This window comes from Berghia stephanieae, chromosome 2 (genome assembly GCF_034508935.2).
Source record: "Berghia stephanieae isolate SIO BIC M18660-M18661 chromosome 2, UCSD_Bste_1.3, whole genome shotgun sequence".
In the NCBI taxonomy this organism is placed as follows: Eukaryota; Metazoa; Mollusca; class Gastropoda; order Nudibranchia; family Aeolidiidae; genus Berghia; species Berghia stephanieae.
The window spans coordinates 71,520,531-71,540,530 of NC_088361.1; the positions used below are offsets into that span (position 1 = coordinate 71,520,531).

The following is a 20,000-nucleotide window of genomic DNA, read 5'->3' on the forward strand; positions in this document are numbered from 1 at the left end:
GGTTATCACTTTATCCAAATAATATGATGATGAAGTAATCATTAGTGAATGGAGATCCATTTGGGTACTGCGTTGAAAACAAGGTTAATCAAAAAATTGTAGTCATTTGTCATAGCAAACAACTCATAATCCCGAAAGAAAAAAAATGTATCAGTATGTACAAAACAGTATCTACAATTTGATGAGTTGAGGAAAAATATCTTAAACACGAATAGTGACATTGGTGATGAAGCAATGAGAGAGTTCTCAAGTGAGGTGTGCATTTATAAAGGATGCAATCCCCAGTTCACAAGCAGCTTGAACTGAAATCATCATCAGTGAAGCTGTAGAGATAAATGAAGAGGGCTCATTGATCTCAGATGACAACTATTATGATTGCAACAGTCCTAAGTATTAGCCTTTAATGAGTTTTTCAATGTATTTCAAAGTCACCAAAGCAGGTCTGCTGTTACCGTACTGTATGTTTTGTTGTTGGATTTTGTAAGTCACAAATCAAAAACCAATGGTGGAAACTCGGAGGGTGATGGTGGTGGCCCTGCCTCTATTGTAATGAGGGTGGTGTTAATAAGCCTTAAAGTTGATTTGTGTTTCTTAGTTCCAACTCAAATTACCTGTGGTCCATTGATGAGATCAATATAACCTTCAGGATGATATACAGCTACAGGGCTTAATCGGCGAGTCTCTGTGTCAGCATCCATGCTCTCGATTGTCAGTATACGCCACTCGTAGTTATCCTGGCACTTGTATGCCTGCCAGTCCGTCATCCATGTACAGTTGTCCGTTTTAAACACACCTGAAATCAAATTCATCTTATTTAGATATTGCAAATTTATCTCTGGGAAAATATCAATCTTCTAATTCATATGAAAATTTGACAGGGATAAAACAATTTTAAAAATAGACATTGTTGTTCAATATTTATCTTTATCGCTATATAAAGGTTAATCCAACAACTTTTATTTAGATTCTGTCCTAACTTTCTAGCAACAAGAATTAGGTAAAAGGGTCCAGCAAAGTGAAAACCCATCGATTACTACTAACCCTTGTTTGGTGCATAACTGGTGACATCAATTTTCTGGCCATTGGGAGCTGTCAACATTACAAGAGGTATACGGTAATCACCAAGACCACGTCGCCTGTCTCCATCCCATTGGTAGGCTGAGTCAGGCAGGATTGCACCAGGACTTCCAATATATCCTCCATCTGAGTCATGGATCAAACACTTCTTTAAACCATCACAATCCATGTCGACACAATCGGCTGAATTGATCACTCTGTAATATATAATATTATCTAGATGTGAGTCAACCTATTTAGAATTTGTATTGATCTTAATTGTTAGAATTTTGCAAAACTGAGGTTTCATTAATACTCCATGAGACACACCATACAACAAATTCGAACAAAAATATCTTGACTTGAAATTGATTAACAATTGAAATAGCTCCTTCCTTGTTGCCCCAAACGCCAGGTAGTGTAAAAGGCAAGGAATAAGAGATTAAGTATGTAAGTAATTATATGAAATATAATCCATTATTTTTTAATGACGACTAATTATCCACTTGAATGCTTTTGGATTTAATTAGAAAGAACGAAATAACGGAGCATAACACTCTTTCTCTCTCTCTCTCTCTCTCTCTCTCTCTCTCTCTCTCTCTCTCTCTCTCTCTCTCTCTCTCTCTCTCTCTCTCTCTCTCTCTTCATTTTGTTTAAATTTACGTATACACCTAGGCAATAAATAAACTGCTATTTTGGCTGATTAAAGAGTGTACTGTTTACTTTTTTAATATCATCAGCGTTTGGTCCAGAATGCAACGCATTACGCATATATATAATATATATATATATATATATATATATATATATATATATATATATATATATGTATTTATGAGTGTTGGTGGGTACTCGTAGGTACGAAAGTGCTCGATAATGATGGTTAGAGCTAATATAAAATATAAATTGTCACTCACATTATATGACCGAGACGTCTCGGTCATATAATGTGAGTGACAATTTATATTTTATATTAGCTCTAACCATCATTATCGAGCACTTTCGTACCTACGAGTACCCACCAACACTCATAAATACATATATATATATATATATATATATATATATATATATATATATATATATATATATATATATATAATTATATAAATCTTTGAAACTATTTACCCAATGTTTGGCCGGTGGTAGAATATTCTAGAACTTTCTTCAACATTGACCAGCGTATTTCCTGACAAGAACACTGGGAAGCATCCGTCATCATTTTTGCCATTCGTCGTTAAAGCGCGGTCTCTCCCACCAGTACAAGATCCGTAATGAGCAAATGTGTTACCTGATGGATGCATACAAACATTACTTGATGATGATGATGATGATGATGATGACGACGACGACAATGACGACGACAGTAATAACAACAATATAACTGGTACCGGGGTAATTCCATCAAAAATATTACAAATGACTCTTATTTTCTACATCTTTGCTCATAGACTACAGGGGGAAAGTGATGGAACGTTTCTCTTAATTTTCTTGTTTCATGATTAGTTGCCAGCTGCTATCAATGCCTTTGTCCACAAACGTGTGTGTCCACCATTTAAATTTAAGTGCCATAAGAACGGTATAATATGTATAAATTGCGCCTATTTAAAATATTTTCCAAGGTTCTTGCCTTTTTTGACAATAAAGGACAATATCCCTCAATGGATAACATGTTAAGCATTTATCAAAAATCTCAATTTTAGGTTTGTTTATCAGAATTCTATGGTGCCCACAACACTTTATAGTATAGTCAGTTCGACAGCTGGAAAAAGGAAAGACGCGAGTGAAAAGTTCACAGATAATATAAAATTTATTTGCACTCACAATGAAACTAATGCAAACGGAACACATGTAGATTCCAATATTCCATTTTTTAAAAATCGATCCATTTGTCTAGAATCAAACTACTTAAATATAGCCACGAAGAATTACATAGTTTTGTCTTAGTTAAAGTTTTGAAATATAAACCATGATTTTTTTATGATGACCGTTTAATCACCCGATTCTCTGCAGGTTTAATTTGAAAGAAACAAATAATGGAGCATAGCATTCTCTCTCTCTCTCTCTCTCTCTCTCTCTCTCTCTCTCTCTCTCTCTATATATATATATATATATATATATATATATATATATATATATATATATATATTATTATTATTTAAAATATTTACCACAATGTTTGAGACAGTCTACATTAATGTAAGCCTGAAACATTAATGTAGACTGTCTCAAACATTGTGGTAAATATTTTAAATAATAATAATTCGCTCCATTACTGCATGTCGAGCACTTTTCGTACCATATTTGTATCAAACACGATTCAATAAAATATATATATATATATATATATATATATATATATATATATATATATATATATATATATATATATATAATATATATCGCTCTCTCTCTCAACACACACGCACACACACACACACTGGTTAAATCTTTACCTTATTCTCGAACATGACAATTCAATCTTGAGCCCAATCTATATTTTTTTTAAAAAACCAAACCAAAACAGTCCATATACATTGAAAATGTTCAAAGATAGACGACCAAAATGCTATCTGAAAATCAGTGTAGGCCATACAAGGAAATATTAAAATATTTAAATCTCCCTAGCCTTAGGTATTATATACTTCTAGGTGATTTGATAAGAATGTATAGACTAATACATGGGCTTGGCAAGTAGATGCCTCACTTTTTAAAACCTATTTTGAGTAATTTTCATAGTTTTCAGAGATAGGTTTGAAGTTTAGTTAACTAGGTGTAATAAAAATTCCCCACAAATTGTACTGTCCAGACCTGGAATAGTTTAACTTTTGAGACGAAAATTGCGTGTTCTCTTGATCGTTTTAAATCTTATTAATCGAGAGTTAAAGAGCTTAAGAGTGAAAGTATACTTTATAATTTCACTTAATGCTATACAATGAACGTATTGATTGGTGACTGTTTTTGATTATTCTTATAATCTGTTTTTATCAAAGACACTTTTTTAAAGGGCTTGTATTCTTATTAGCTTTTAACCCATGATATGATATAACAATACTTAGAATAAAGAACTCCGCTGAATAAGATATTCTTAATGGTAAACTAATTAATAATATAGCAATAATGCACGAGATATTATTTAGTAGAAGAACCATCTCCTCTAGGCACACACCTTCAGCATCTCAAACTAGGACTACGCAACCTTACTTATACTATTCCACAACAAGAGTAGAAAAATACTTAGGAGGGAACAAAAACACAAGGGTATAGATGAGACAAAAAGAGGTGACCCTCCAAGATCACAAGGGGAGGTCGAGAGCCCCTTCTTAGATTCTCACCTGTGACTTCAGTGTGTCCCTTGATAGATTGGTAGGTCATTATTCCAGAAAACGGTTTGACAGGCGCATTGTTTCCTCCAGAGCTGAAAGTCCCCATTACCATTCCAACTTTTCCACATGAGTTTATGCCTCCTCCTCCTCTAGACTTATCACTAAATTCAATATTGGGATCAGTACCATCAATTACATCATCAGCTTCGGAAAAGGATGACGTTTTTCCGACGAATATATTGTTCTCTATGATAGCACTTTTATCTGCAAACTCATGCCCAATGGCACTGGGGCCATTGACAAGGGGTATAACACCGACTCCATTCTCTACTAAAATGTTATTTCGGATCTCAGCACTTGGAGCATTGTTGAAATATATTCCATAATCAACATTTTTCCACATTGTAAAACCACTGTACTGAAGACATGTTGCATCAGTTGGCACATCGCCCGGGAAAAGAGTCATACCTGAAAATGAGGATTGGAACAAGAAATTAATTACGTGCACTATTTTAAACGCTTCTTCATCTATCCTGTAAAATGATCATTGTTATTACACGAGCTTCAAATTTCTCACATACATACATTAACTTTAATAAACATTTCCTGTCAAATTTCATTGCACTTGATTTGATATGACTACAATTATGAGTTTGTTGACCAAGTTGTAATTGTAAAACATTTTCCAGCATAATGAGTATCACCATTTTTTTGGCAATAATTCTCAAATAAAATATTACATCGAATATCAATTTTCGGTTCTTTTGAAGAAATTAAATTCTTTTAAAGTCCTCCAAAACTGAATGTAATGACCATGGGATATTAAAAAGGAAAGAATCAGGTTGAGAAATCAGACTGGATTTATCTTTGATTTGACATACAAAAGAGCATTAGAAGAAATTGACTATCTACGTATTTTTATATTTGGTGTTGTTTTAAGTGCAAGATGTTTGGTAGCATCTATAGTTTTGGTGTGGCTCAAAGTCTATTCGATATTGCACACACAAAAGCCTATTTATATAATGAAAAAACAAAACTACTCACCTATCATACTGCTGGCACCAATGTTATTAGACCATAAATCACTGCCAGTCGTACTGCAGCGTTGGCCTGCTAACCGGTATGCTGTTCTCTCAGACCCGTACACAGAATTATTGACCAAGATGAGGTCAGAAGCTAGTATAGCTTCAACAGCACCATCATAATCCATATTGAGTTCCTCTTCTCTTTCTTGATAGGAACCTGGCCATAGATTCAAAACCACCAAGTTGTTGGTGATTTTCGTTCCCACCGATTCTGTGCGGATAGCTGCGATAAGAATATTTTGACTGTGAAATGTTAATAAAACTAAACAGAAACTGTGTTTATTTATTAAACTCTATTCAAATTAACCTTTTATAGCATATAGAAGGCAATAACCAGCCCTATAATCAACAAAGAACGTTTACCAGGCTTATCAAACAAGCATTCACGAATCTCAGATCTAAAATTGAATTAAAAGCAATAATTTCACCTTTATCAAAAAATCGAGATAAAACACATTGGAAGCAATAATTACAGGCTCTATATTTTAATACAATTGAACCAATCTGTGAAATCGCAAAATTTTAAACAGTGCTATACAATTGTTAAGCCTCTTATAACTTGAAACTAAACCAAGCTTCCATTAGATTTACTACACACCTGTCCCCACTGTGTTGTGGACAACATTGTCATCAACCTCCAGATTGTCAACACCAAAAACTCCCACTGCAGCATTGAACCCATGATGGAATGTATTCTTTCTCACGTAGGAATAGCGCACTTCCCCCTCAGTGCTGGTCACATCAGAGTAGGTAAGTGAGAACCTGGCATCGTAGTTTTCAGAGAATCCTTCTTGCCCAGTATGGTAAAATTCCACATTGGAAATCTGGGCAAAACCTATTGATTGAAAACAGTTTTGTATTCTTCAATTTATATCTGATACGGTAACTGAGTGGAACATTATTTTGTATAAGATAATATATAAGTGTACTTTGGATGTTTTTTTGTAGAAACTATAAGCTTTATTTATTTTTTTCATTGTCTCTAGTAAATCCCATGCTTTATAAGAGTTCGCAATTAATAAATCACTATTTTCAAAAATTACCTCTTTGATTTGTAAACTGCCATCCTTTGTTTGAAATTCGTATTCTTATATCAAACATATTGTATTTTCTTCTATCATTTCAAATTCCAAATTTTACACATTATTTATTGGAATAAATTCAATTCAACAGAAATCGAACTAGAGGAATCGTCTATTGTGAATCATATTTGAGGAATAACAAATCAAGAAAGTAACTCGTTAAAATCGTTTTCACTTACCACTATGTGATCCTAAGCTATCAAATGTCTGTCCAACAATGACACGAGCGCCAAATGACTCTTCATAGAGATCTGAGTAATCTTCTCCTTCAATTTTGATGTTCCTGGTCAGCAATCCGACAAACGCGCTCACTTCAATGACTTGGCCATTAATTGTCTCAGAATGGGCTGTGAAACAGTAATGACATGACATTGATTTATTCAAATATCGTTTTAGTATTACGGCTGACTTAACCATTAACCATTGCATTTAAATCGTTACATGATATGGTGCTTTGAGTAATTCAATATAAATAAGCAAATCAATTTTTTCCAAGTAATCAAAAAAAAATATGACCAATTGTTCTAAATGGGTTGATAAAAACCCTGCACTAGATACCACAATTATGTAAATTTCAAAATATGAAAACAAAGATATACTACTATATCCTAATCAGTCATGCAGTTCAAAAAGTTGCTTGGAGTTTCTTAATTTTAACTTTATAAGTTGACGAATTCTCCTTAAGCAGGTCACTGGGCCAGCAACATACTAATGTTGGGTAAATGGTTACTCTACATTTGATCAGGTTTATTCAGACTCAAACTTCACCTTAATTCCTGTTCATATTTTTAGTACATAGATAACACATAATGAAATTGTCTGAGGATGATTACCGATATGCCGATGTTTCAAAGTGTCATTTAGGGTAATTGTAGTTCCAGATATTGCTGCAATCTTGAATGTTTCAGTATGAGAGGGAGTGTAGTCTGATGTTGTAATGACGATTTCGTCATCGACTACCCAGCCAACGTTGTCTTTAACAGTGATAATGCTATCCCCAGCATTAACCGTAGCTGTCAACTTCGATTTGGTCAGGCCTCTGTCCACACCATGAAGTTGCAAACCTCCAAATACCGCTGTAGAATATGACCATATTTTAAAAGTTATTCATTGTGTCTTGTAATTGAAGCTTCAATAGCAAGATTTAAGCTAAACACATAAACCGCATGATGAATAGATTCTCCAGGATATAATTTATTCTTCCAGTCATGAGTTTAATTTTTTTTTTTTAATCACCGTTTAATTGTTAATACAGGATTTTCTTAGTTAATTATAAAATTGAAAGCAGTCGCCTAGATCTATAAGGTTTATGGAACTGGAATTCTCTCTCTCTCTCTCTCTCTCTCTCTCTCTCTCTCTCTCTCTCTCTCTCTCTCTCTCTCTCTCTCTCTCTCTCTCTCTCTCTCTCTCTCTCTCTCTCTCTCTCTCTCTCTCTCTCTCTCTCTCTCTCTCTCTCTCTCTCTCTCTCTCTCTCTCTCTGTAGCATGAAACGGAAAGTAGCAATTTCTCATCACTCTTGGAATAGGACACTAGTCTATTGCAAAAAATGTTCCGCTAGATCTATCAGACCCAGATACACAATGCTGGAAGGTCAGGGGTTGGGCGGGGGGGGGGGGGGGGGGGGGGAGGTAAAAAAATATCGACTGCACGAGAGATTGTTGGTGATCTCTTTACTTCTGAGGCGAGTGTTCTGCCACTGAGTTATCGTGACCCCTAATAAAATGAAGAAGTGATGGCGATTACTGATTTGCTCTTAAAGCAAACCAGAAAACAAAAAAACCCAAACTGTATGGAACCTTGGCATAATCTTCATTAGTAACTAATTATGCTGTTCTCTTGCACGTATAAGCAATAAACTAAAGTCAGCTAGTTCTACCAGACCTTTCAGTTTTTGAAGCTATAGTGTCTGATAGCCTATGGAATAAAAGTTTATCCCAGTTTCAATAATGTTAACAACAGGAAGAGAAGCAACATTCTGTGCCAAGCAATAATGGCAATTATATGTATATTTTTTCTCTTTTCGTAAAACTCGAAAGCATACCCATAAATTTTGCTCCAACCGTTGGTCCGTCAGTAGTAGGGTACACAGGCGATCTGTGATGACCTCTTAGCCTAATTGTGGCTTGGCCCCGGAATGGGTCTTCCTCAGACCATCCCATGATCATACGACCAGTGATGTAGATATAGTCTGCCTCAAATAAGATGTTCATGGATTCGTTGTTGAGGAACTGCAGTCCTCCATCAATCCTTACTTTACCCAGCACTGGAATCTCCTGGTCTACAATAATCCATTTGTCTGGAGAATATAAAAGGAGTCAATTGAATAAAAAAGAAAATCTCCAAAGAACTTAAACCCCGTTTTACTCTTGAATAAATAGCCAGTGATAGCCTTTGGGTTTTAGCCAATTTATAGTTATTTTTTAGGCTGTTTTAAGTATGGCACTTTAATCTCAGACCAGAAACGAGGTAGACAACGTGTTTAAATATTTTTCAAACGACATTGTGAAATGGGAAGTAGACATTTCTCCATGGTAATCAAGAAATTTAACTTTAGAGCAATATAAAACAATTGACTTTAAGCCAGTATGTTGCCATCAAGTAAAAAGTATAATGTATAGATAATTTAAAGTGGAATAACATGACGTATTGGAGTCTTAGTGGTAAAATGAATATCAGTGCTTCTGAAGTTGGTAAGTGTTGATAACTTTTTCTGATGTGCTGTGAAGAAAATCTGATATCAACATAAGTACTTTATTAAAACGATATTTTCATACATTTGAATTAGAAAATGAAATTAGTAATGTCATTTTAATACCTCTAAAATATTTAAATTTTATATTGAAATGTACACTATGAATATATATATATATATATATATATATATATATATATATATATATATATATATATATATATAATATATATATATATATATATATATATATATATATAAGATAAGTTAATACAGAACTATAGCACATTTGTAATCCCCATTCATGCTCGTCTTGAATATAATATATGGAAAAAATTGTTGAGAAGAGTGAAACTGTTGATCTACAAGGTAACAAAACTCATTAAGTACTATTATCGTGTTTTGATGGAGAAAAAAAAAAGAATAAAAAGAGTGAGATTATTAATTTTTTGTTTACTAAGCAGTAGACCACTACACTAATAAAAAAAAATCCAAACATTTTCGGATAACTTTCAATTAGGACAACTTAAGTACACATTTTAATTTTTATGCATTTCAGAATAATTGTACAGTTAGGATAATTGAATACCAGCTAAATCAATCACCTTTAGGGATTGTAAGATCGTCATTAGGTCCAGGCTCCAAACCGTTATGGGTAAAATTAACCCAAGTAGCTGGGTCCGACCAATATTCCTTGTGGGTAGGTTCGTCCATCACATCCATTGGATCAGGAGGTGGTTGGCAACCTCTGTAGTAACACCTAATGGCCCTCGCATTGATATTGAATTTAGTGGTGGAAATCGCTGATCTCTTCTTTCGTGCTGCACGTTTGACTGTTGACAGAAATACAAAAATGCTAGTTTATATATTAAAAAAAAACGTTTCTGCTTACATATTAGAAAACGAAAATTAATAAACATTTTGTAGATGGATATGAGGATTATACATTACGTAACACTGGCTCTGTTTAATCGTATCCCATTTCCCCATTCCTCTCATCACCTAAACATAATAACATGTGTGGGCACAGCTTCACACCTTTGTTGATAAAAAGACACATATCTCATTATAAAAACTTACTAGTTATGCAATTTAGGCAGATATAAAGCATGCTGACGGATACTTTAAGACACCATAACTTTTTTATGAATAAATTGAACCTTAAGTGTATTTCCCAAACTTTTATGTGTAAATAGAGATAATTTATACGTGCTGTAGACCCATTCACTTCCCAAAATATGATAAAACAGTTTGAGGACACGACCCCGCATCATTAGTACTGTTCAAAAACTTACTGGTGTATGACAAAGACATGTCAGGCACGTTATAGAACCACTGCCCGTGTGAGACACCAGTACCACTCATCATACTCTCTGACATGTTCAAAGCATTGCTACCATCCAACATAAACATATCAGGCTGTTGGTCAGCGAACTGGGTGAACACGACAAAGTCGCCAGTCTGAAAAGTTTTGTGAAACATATATTTTGATATTAACATGAATAAATAAATAAATATCTATACCGGGTGCAAGAAATAAACCCGGAAAAGTAGAGAGGTCTGTAGTCATGAGACTATAAATGACGCAAATCTGAAATTTTACCGCAATGAAACGCATTTATTGAAATTTAAGTAGGCCATTTTTAAAGAAAATTTGTTTGAAAAATTGAAATCTACTATTGTTTAAACAAATACACCATATTTTTGCTATATTGAAGATTTGAGACGTGATTCTTAAATTCTAATATTATCTGTCGATCCCCCATTTTGCTTAATGATTATGGGTAGCTTTTTTTCTCGTGTGTAAATTATTGGACGACCCATATAATGTTGGACATAAGTAACCTAATGCTATAGACCACTGGATTCAAGTCAGGACTCATTGGAGGCCATTCAGATTTAGAAATAAATCGAATGTCATTTTCTCTTAAAAGTAAGACTGCGTAATGTTACTAGTGAGGGAAGTTGGCCCATCTTGTTAAAAAAAAAACAAATGACCGATCGGGAGAAAGTGAAACAAAGTCTGTAAAAGTATTTTTTTTTCTCTTAACATTGTTACATGACTTAACGCGTTCACTTTTGTGGTTGAAGTGTCAATGAAATGTAATCTTGTCTTTCTCTCGAGGCATTACAATATATTTTGATAAACCTATTGCTTTCATGACGAAATTTATTCAGTGAAATGACATATTTTGTTTGACTATCGACAACCTTATTATAATATGGGTTTCTAGTGAAAACTAAAAACAAGACGCAAATTTGGAAACTTTTGGTATCGTGATTTTTTAACGACTTCGGTTTAACCGGTATAGTTTCTTAACCAAAGAGGATTTTCAATTAAACTTGGCAACGTTTTTTTATTGTAGCTTGGATGGTTCTGGTTTCTACTTTGTATTGAAACAGTCATATTTTCCCGGGTTTTCTCTCGCACCCTATATTAATCAATAAATTAATGAATAATAGATAGAAGTCAAATGTAATATTTATCACCACGACCAAAAAAAAAAAATATATAAAAAATCATCCTCATCACCACCACCAGCGTCACTATCAGTATCATCATCAACATCATTATCATCTTCATCATCATCATCATCATCACATCATCATCATCATCATCATCATCATCATCATCATTATCATGTTAAAAAAAACTTTTTTTAAAAAATCCTGCTGTTAATGACTTACATCAAAACTAGAGAATGTACTGTCGTAACTGATGTTAGTAATATGGTCAGCATATTCAAAGGAGAAATTGTAGTAATTATTGGCCATCAGCACCATGGACCAGCCCAGTTTGTGAGTTATTCTTTTCTCCGCCCAACGGGAATTACTTTGTCCATGCTCGGTAACAAATATGGCATCTTTGTATTCCAATGCTGATGGAATTGGATTGTTGAAAGAGAACCTGATAGGCAAATGTAAAATGTAAAGAGGATTATTAAAACAAATTATGAAAAATAAGAAACTTATGAACTTTTCTCAACAATATCTAAAATATATAAAATATCACCAAGTGATACATTTAAGATGACATCATTTTAACTACACTAGTTTTTGGAGAGATGTTTAGTTAATAACTAAACGTTAATTATTGCACAACGCTTTCAGCCCCTTTTCATGTTTATTATGGCCGAAAGTGAAATTCAAAGTTTGACACAAACATAATCTTGTCACAGGAAAAAAAGGTCAAATAACAGTTGCACTGCATTCTAAAAATCGAAAAGATTACCTTATAAGTTTGATTTTATCAGTGCAAACGCAGCCACTTATGCCAGCTGACATGCCACTATCCTCTGTGCACTCGGAATGGTCAAAAGAGGGTGTGCAGGCAGCAACACTGTAGCCTGAATTTCCAGTTAACGTTCCATCTCTGTCATAAATTACTCCCTCGGATTCCCATTCAAATGATATCTGATAATTATAAATAAATAAATAAATACTATACATGGATATTCTAAGATTGGGAAATCATGAAACGAAGTTGAGAATTGATGAATATATTTAGGAGAGATAAAAGAATAAAAACATAAATTACTTTTATCAAATTATTTTACAACATAATATGAAGGAAAGTTTTTTTTTCTGATGTTCATTGTTACGATGAGATAAGACGTTCAAAATCAATGGTTCAAATTATAACTTAATTATTTCATCCACAATGTAAAATGATCTTCAGGTATAGCTTTGCAAGCACCAATTGTCCTCAATACTAAGAATGACTCACAATAGTAATATTCTGGATAAAGGGTGAATAATAATTTATATAGGGAATGAGATTAGCGGAAGAGTAGCGTCCCTTGATTGGACGTCACCGGCGGAAAAGTTTTTAGAGAGAGAACGTCATGTTGGTTGTGCGCATGCGTCTCTCGTCCTCGCTTCCGGTGAAAGCGGCATGAGACACTTCACCGAAAGCGAGGACGAGAGAGACGCATGCGCAAAGCCATTTTGACGTTCTCTCTGTAATGTGACGTCCAATCAAGGGACGCTACTCTTCCGCTAATGAGGCACTTCACCGAAAGCGAGGACGAGAGAGACGCATGCGCAAAACCATTTTGACGTTCTCTCTGTAATGTGACGTCCAATCAAGGGACGCTACTCTTCCGCTAATCTCATTCCCTATAGTCAATACATGTTTTGTATCATAATATTCTCATAATTCATTTTTTAAAAACTGATCATGACCATATTTAAACCTATGATTTTGGACAAGATTTCAGCAATCAATCAGATCCGCATCAAGATCGTTGCGTTTATTACATTTTAACAAATATTTCATGTCTAATTAGACCAGGTCACCGCTTACTTTGTTTGGTGAATTCATAAACGTCAGTCCAGATGTCTCTGTTCTGAATCCACCACAGAGGAAGCTACAAGTTCCGTCAATTCTTGTCCAACGGATAGCTGATTTACCAGACTGTCACCAAAATGAAATGAATACACATTTTACAATCACTCCTTGACTTATCCATTTGAATTAATTTGCCAAATCTAATTCATTCAATATTTGCAATTCTGATAACCGAACACAGTTATGGGCCTGAGAATACATTGAAACAAGATATAAATAATATTTTGAGTTGGGTTGAGAATATTTCCATTACAACAACGAGCCCATAACATTTTGGGTTATTAAAGCTGCAAATAAGTACAAGTCACAATCAATCAATCTCTTATAAAAATTTACTAATAATTCAGGAGCCATATTGTACTCCATGGATGCAATCCAATAAATATGACAAATGTAAAATGGACTTATTGCTTTTAAAGTTGATGCTTTTTTAATTCCATATAACTCATTGTACATATCCTATATGTAGATGGCATGTCAATGGCCTCAAATTTGGCAAAACATAATTTCAACTTGACATTAGATTTTAAAAATATTTACTTTACAACAAATCCATATTCAAAAAGATAGATTTCTCTTATTTATCCATTCTTATTAAACTGTGCCATTTAATTTCTACTGACCTGATCAAAATTGTAAAATTCTGTATTTTCAATCAAGAATCCATCAAGGTACGGTTGAATTATACCGCCATGAGTTGGTTTGCCTCTAAGGGTGCCGTAGTGAGACACAATGACGCTGTCAAAAACACCAGGGCCGTTTGCAGCATCGAATATTGGTGGGTCGCCAACAATTTTCTTTCCCTCATATCCAGCAAAATCATTGTTGACCAAAACAAATTCGCGGAACTGTAGAGCTCCTCCGTCCACAGCCTCTGCACCTTTCTCACAGTTCCAAGCGGTTAGAGAGTAAAATTGTGCAGCCTTTGAAGGTAAAGGGTACAAAACATGAATGGTTAAATTTATCTGTATAAAATATAACAAATGCTCAACAAATCCAATTAAGCAACGATTACTAAGAGCCCGATTATTGGCATCTTCATGAGTGGATATGCTTTTTTTTTTTACATTGCTCGCCTTTATCAATTAAATATCCTCCCAAACCACAATATGGCTTTATATATATATATTATTTGATAGCCTACCTGATGATCAGCAGAGCTGCTACAACTGGCATCAACCCTGGGCACATACTTCTCAAAGATCCACAGTCCGAACCAGCCCAAGGAATGAGCAGTGTTGTTTCTGTATTCCGCAAGAGGTACGGACTGAGGACAGATGTTAGCGTCAAATCCAGGACCTTCTGGATGAGTGTGCATTCTGTACCAAGTACCAAAGTGGGTACCACCTGCGGCTGCGTTATGGCTTTATTTGAAATGGAAAAAGAATCATTTAATCAATTTAAGGAGAAAAGCATTTAATTCTAATTCATATATTTCAAGTAAGTACAGATATTGTTTACTCAAAACACTTAGTAATGTAGCATAAACTTCGAGATCAATACAAGGGTTTATATTCTTGCACCCTCTCTCTCTCTCTCTCTCTCTCTCTCTCTCTCTCTCTCTCTCTCTCTCTCTCTGTGTGTGTGTGTGTGTGTGTGTGTGTGTTTGTGTGTGTGTGTGTCTGTGTGTGTGTGTATGTGTGTGTGTGAGTGTGTGCGTGCGCATGCCCCCTATTTTCCCGTCATATTATTCCACTTGCCAAGTTTAAATCCAACCTAGAAGCACATTACCTGATAGTATTATTTGGGTTGGTGGCCCAGAATGCAGCAGGTGTGATGTCATCATTACGTAAAGAGGTAGAAGATCGAACAAAGACGGCCAGATTGTACTGGAATGTATTCCCGGTCTCATCTCCGTCCTCCAAGAAAAATGAACCGCCCATAGTGTTGTAGATCACATTATGCTCAACCTGGAAAAGAAAACACACGTAGGGCTCTCAAACAACAGTTTTGGAGACATCGTCGCAGATGTAAACGATGCTAAATCCACAAATTCGAGAGTTCTGAACTTTTATTCAGACAAGTAAACCAAACCTTCCTACTTGGAAATTTAAAAAATAATATTTTTAGCAGATAAAAATTGTAGCAGCTATAATCAATTAAAATAATAAACAATTTACATTCACAAGAATTAAATAACACTTCAACCCCCTTAAAATTATATAGTCTAGCATCAGCTTTTATTTTCAATAAGTTTTAATGACTTAAAATTGCTCATGAACTTCAGAAACTGGAGCCAAAATTTCATAATTCTAATAATTTTTCGTACTAGTAAGTAGGTCTGAGTAAATCTAATGTGAAAAAATACTCACCATTGTGTTATGTGATCCATGGATATTGACAGCCCTGTTGAAGCTGGTGTGAATGGAACACCCTCTGACAAATGATTTGTCCATGTTTCCATTGAGATGGAAGTGGACAGGGTAACGCCCCATCCTGAAGGCCTGGCCGGAATGAGTGAACTCTACAAACTCAAGATGAGCTTGGGCAACCTGTAGAATTTAAGATTTATATGACTCTGTATAGAAACTCCTCCTTCTACTCCTCGTCGTCGTCCTCCTCCTCCTCCTCCTCTTCTTCTTCTTCTTCTTCTTCTTCTTCTTCTTCTTCTTCTTCTTCTTCTTCTTCTTCTACTACTACTACTACTACTACTACTACTACTACTACTACTACTACTACTACTACTACTACTACTACTACCGCTACCACTATACTGCTGGTACTAGTTCTCATACTTTCAAGTTACCTCCAGAAGCTAAGTCTAGCTGTGGCAGGAATTTGGACACGGTCTTCTACCACGTCATTACATTCTGAGCACGATTAACGTGGATGTTTAGGCTCTATATAAAATTCATTATTTACTAAAAGAGTAACGATCTTTTACGCTACCTGTGTGTCCTTGACTGCCTGGTGAATCATGACTTGAGCTCCAAATTGATCTGATCCGAGTTCCTCCCCAAAACGGCCTTGGAAACAGGTTTGGGTGGCAAATTCACCTGCAAATTATTTTCGTTAATTAATCTTATTGCCTATAGCTAATTTCAATTTAGAACTAAAGCAGTCTGGGATTAAATATACAATAACGGGTCCAGAGATTTCGGCCAATGCTCAAATGTAATCTGCTCTTGAAAATGAGATCAAATTGCATTTAGTGGAATTATGAAGCATTTTGAACAATTCTGATAAAGTGTTATGTTTTATTTCAACTAAGAGAAACCTCTCACAACCTCTCTTTTTATTCCCTTTTTGTTTTGTTAGAAGAGCATGGAGTAAAATCGTGTTGTAAAACGATATCCTACAGTCAAAAATATAGCCTTCAACTTATTATAATACCTACATTACGGCTCAGTTGTTTGCAAAGAAATTTGCGTTAAATGATTGTTTTTTAATTACCTGTGTTGAATCCTGCAGGACAAGCCTCGATCTTTGTGTCAAAATTGGTGTTTCTGTTACCCCGAACGACGACATTATGTGTCAGCAAACCTACTTCAGCTCTAAAGTCGACTGTTGTGCTTCCAAAGGTGCCGCTGATGCCAATATGTTCATAGGCTAATGGTTCATCTAGAGTTAATGTCAGACCATCACCACTTATAGCTTGAATCACATGAACCTGTAAGAGTATTGCGATAATAAACATAATTCTTCAATATCTACAGCTATGATATTTATCTATTACTGCATTTGAATCAAACTGTGCTAAAAAATTCTATCTGACACTGGCGTTTTAAACATGCCTTCTTTACCGCATTTATTACATAATGCTTCTCTAATTCAAACATATGTCGGACTGGAAAATATCTGGTTTAATAATGATATATTTGAGGAATGTTACAATATATGAGTGATTTTCACGGAACATACATTGGTGTCAAAGTTAGAATGTTTCATACTTCTGATTCCTTCTGGCTGTGCCTGTCGCCTGTGGTAGCGATGACAATCTCATCACCAACATTCCAGTCAACAGCCTGTTCCAAGGAAATAGTGGTGGCTCCGGCAGTCGCTGTGCTGCTTAAACGAGTCCATGTGCGAACAGTGGGGTATCCTGAAATGTGGAATGTAGTTTCCGAACATTATAAACATTATGGATATTAGTATTTATATTTTCGTCTTCATTATTAGCTTCAATTGTGGTGTTTTATGACCATACAGCTTAATCAATGTTTTTCTCAGAAAGTTAAGCATACGACATCCTTTCTTTAAAAAATATAGCACTGTGGAGAACATTGTGCTTATTTGAGTCAATAAAAAATTGATACGGCGCACAACTCTACTGAAAGATTTGAAAATTAGAAATGTATTTTTTACAGATAGATAAACAGATAACTTGATTTCCTTTTATAATTTAAAGTCAGTTTGAAAGTTCGTTGAGTCAAACAGATATCATAAAATATGTACCGACGACACTAGACTCTCAAAATCAACTAATTTTGACACTGTAAAAAGTTGTCAATTTGCGTCATCTATTTATGACATCAAGTGTTATTATTACTTCCGTTGTGTTGTTGATCTAGCGGTGATCAGTGTTGTTATGTAGTAGTATGTTCTAATTGCGTGTATCTTTGTGTGTATGTGCGTGTGTGTGTGTTTGTGTGTGTGTGTGTGTTGTGTGTGGTGTATACATGTGTATGTGGGCATTTTTCATCAAATCGTGGCATTCATAGTGATATTATTCACTTGATCACATGAAGGTATTTCAGTCGCCATTTTGATTCTTTTTTTTACTATTAGGGTTAGCTCGAGATCGAAGGATTTTTTTTCTATTAGGGTTAGTCATACGTCTTAGTAAAGGTGTTAGGGTGTTTGTTTTTCCATAAGTTAAGTAAAGGGGAAACATTCCGGAAGCGCCTACATCCAAATATTCTTTAAATTTGTATTTTCACCGTTGATCTTTTGTCAGGCGTTTATTTATTCAATTTGTCATCATCTTTTCTATTAGGGTTAGCTCGAGATCGGAGGATATTTTTTTTTCTATTAGGGTTAGTCATAAGACTTAGTAAAGATGCTAGGATGTTTGTTTTTCTATAAGTTAAGTAAGGATTCGAATCCTACTCATATCTTAATTATTCAGTTAATTTGTCAGGGTTTATTATTCAATTGTCCATTTTCTATTAGCGTTACTCAGATCGAGATTTTTTTCTTAGTTAGCATAATGTAAGTGCGATGTTATGTTTTCTATTGTAAGAACTTAATAGTTATAATTTCTTAAACAACCGTTGATATTTTGTCAGGCGTTTATTTATTCAATTTGTCATCATTTTTTTTTTCTATTAGGTTAGCTCGAGATCGGAGGATATTTGTTTTTCTATTAAGGTTATGTCATAAGTCTTAGTAAAGGTGCTAGGATGTTTGTTTTTCCATAAGTTAAGTAAAGGGGAGACATTCCGAAAGCTCCTACATCCCCAGTATTCTTTAAATTTGTATTTTCACCGTTGATATTTTGTCAGGCATTTATTTATTCAATTTGTCATTATATAGAAGTATTTTAAAAACTCTAGAACAAACCTTGATGGATTTGTGAAAGTTTAAAATTTACTAATTTGACCATTGTTTTAATTTTCGGCCGCCATTTTGATTTGTTAAGTATTGAAAGGTAGTGCAAAGCAGTCCAAGAGTTGTTTTATTCAATTTGTCAACATTTTTTCTATTAGGGTTAGCTCGAGATCGAGGATATTTTTTTTCTATTAGGTTAGTCATAAGTCTTAGTAAAGGTGCTAGGATGTTTTGTTTTTCCATAAGTTAAGTAAAGGGGAGACATTCCGAAAGCTCCTACATCCCCAGTATTCTTTAAATTTGTATTTTCACCGTTGATATTTTGTCAGGCATTTATTTATTCAATTTGTCATTATATAGAAGTATTTTAAAAACTCTAGAACAAACCTTGATGATTTGTGAAAGTTTAAAATTTACTAATTTGACCATTGTTTTTAATTTTCGGCCGCCATTTTGATTTGTTAAGTATTGAAAGGTAGTGCAAAGCAGTCCAAGAGTTGTTTTATTCAATTTGTCAACATTTTTTCTATTAGGGTTAGCTCGAGATCGGAGGATATTTGTTTTTCTATTAGGTTAGTCATAAGTCTTAGTAAAGTGCTAGGATGTTTGTTTTTCCATAAGTTAAGTAAAGGGGAGACATTCCGAAAGCTCCTACATCCCAGTATTCTTTAAATTTGTATTTTCACCGTTGATATTTTGTCAGGCATTTATTTATTCAATTTGTCATCATTTATTTTCTATTAGTAACAACTTGATGGATTTGGGAAGTTTAATTTACTAATTGTACCATTGTTTTAATTTCGGCCGCCATTTTGATTTGTTAAGTATTGAAAGGTAGTGCAAAGCAGTCCAAGAGTTGTTTTATTCAATTTGTCAACATTTTTTCTATTAGGGTTAGCTCGAGATCAGAGGATATTT

General features: G+C 34.4%; 1 protein-coding gene across 1 annotated transcript in view; it reads right to left on the minus strand.

The window, feature by feature from the left end:
* The window catches only part of LOC144965481 (fibrocystin-L-like), an 88,329-nt gene that overhangs the window by 15,228 nt on the left and 53,101 nt on the right, over positions 1 to 20,000 (minus strand). The window contains exons 45-65 of the mRNA XM_078900861.1: positions 17,483 to 17,634; positions 16,986 to 17,202; positions 16,482 to 16,588; positions 15,905 to 16,084; positions 15,324 to 15,502; positions 14,737 to 14,956; positions 14,216 to 14,515; positions 13,548 to 13,658; positions 12,474 to 12,655; positions 11,930 to 12,149; positions 10,537 to 10,702; positions 9,847 to 10,074; positions 8,591 to 8,845; positions 7,383 to 7,625; positions 6,729 to 6,896; positions 6,066 to 6,302; positions 5,427 to 5,690; positions 4,392 to 4,850; positions 2,185 to 2,347; positions 1,042 to 1,274; positions 612 to 793 (exon numbers count right to left, since the gene is read on the minus strand). Coding sequence (XP_078756987.1) covers positions 612 to 793; positions 1,042 to 1,274; positions 2,185 to 2,347; positions 4,392 to 4,850; positions 5,427 to 5,690; positions 6,066 to 6,302; positions 6,729 to 6,896; positions 7,383 to 7,625; positions 8,591 to 8,845; positions 9,847 to 10,074; positions 10,537 to 10,702; positions 11,930 to 12,149; positions 12,474 to 12,655; positions 13,548 to 13,658; positions 14,216 to 14,515; positions 14,737 to 14,956; positions 15,324 to 15,502; positions 15,905 to 16,084; positions 16,482 to 16,588; positions 16,986 to 17,202; positions 17,483 to 17,634 — 4,466 coding nt within the window. The remainder of the gene's footprint in view (positions 1 to 611; positions 794 to 1,041; positions 1,275 to 2,184; positions 2,348 to 4,391; positions 4,851 to 5,426; positions 5,691 to 6,065; positions 6,303 to 6,728; positions 6,897 to 7,382; positions 7,626 to 8,590; positions 8,846 to 9,846; positions 10,075 to 10,536; positions 10,703 to 11,929; positions 12,150 to 12,473; positions 12,656 to 13,547; positions 13,659 to 14,215; positions 14,516 to 14,736; positions 14,957 to 15,323; positions 15,503 to 15,904; positions 16,085 to 16,481; positions 16,589 to 16,985; positions 17,203 to 17,482; positions 17,635 to 20,000) is intronic.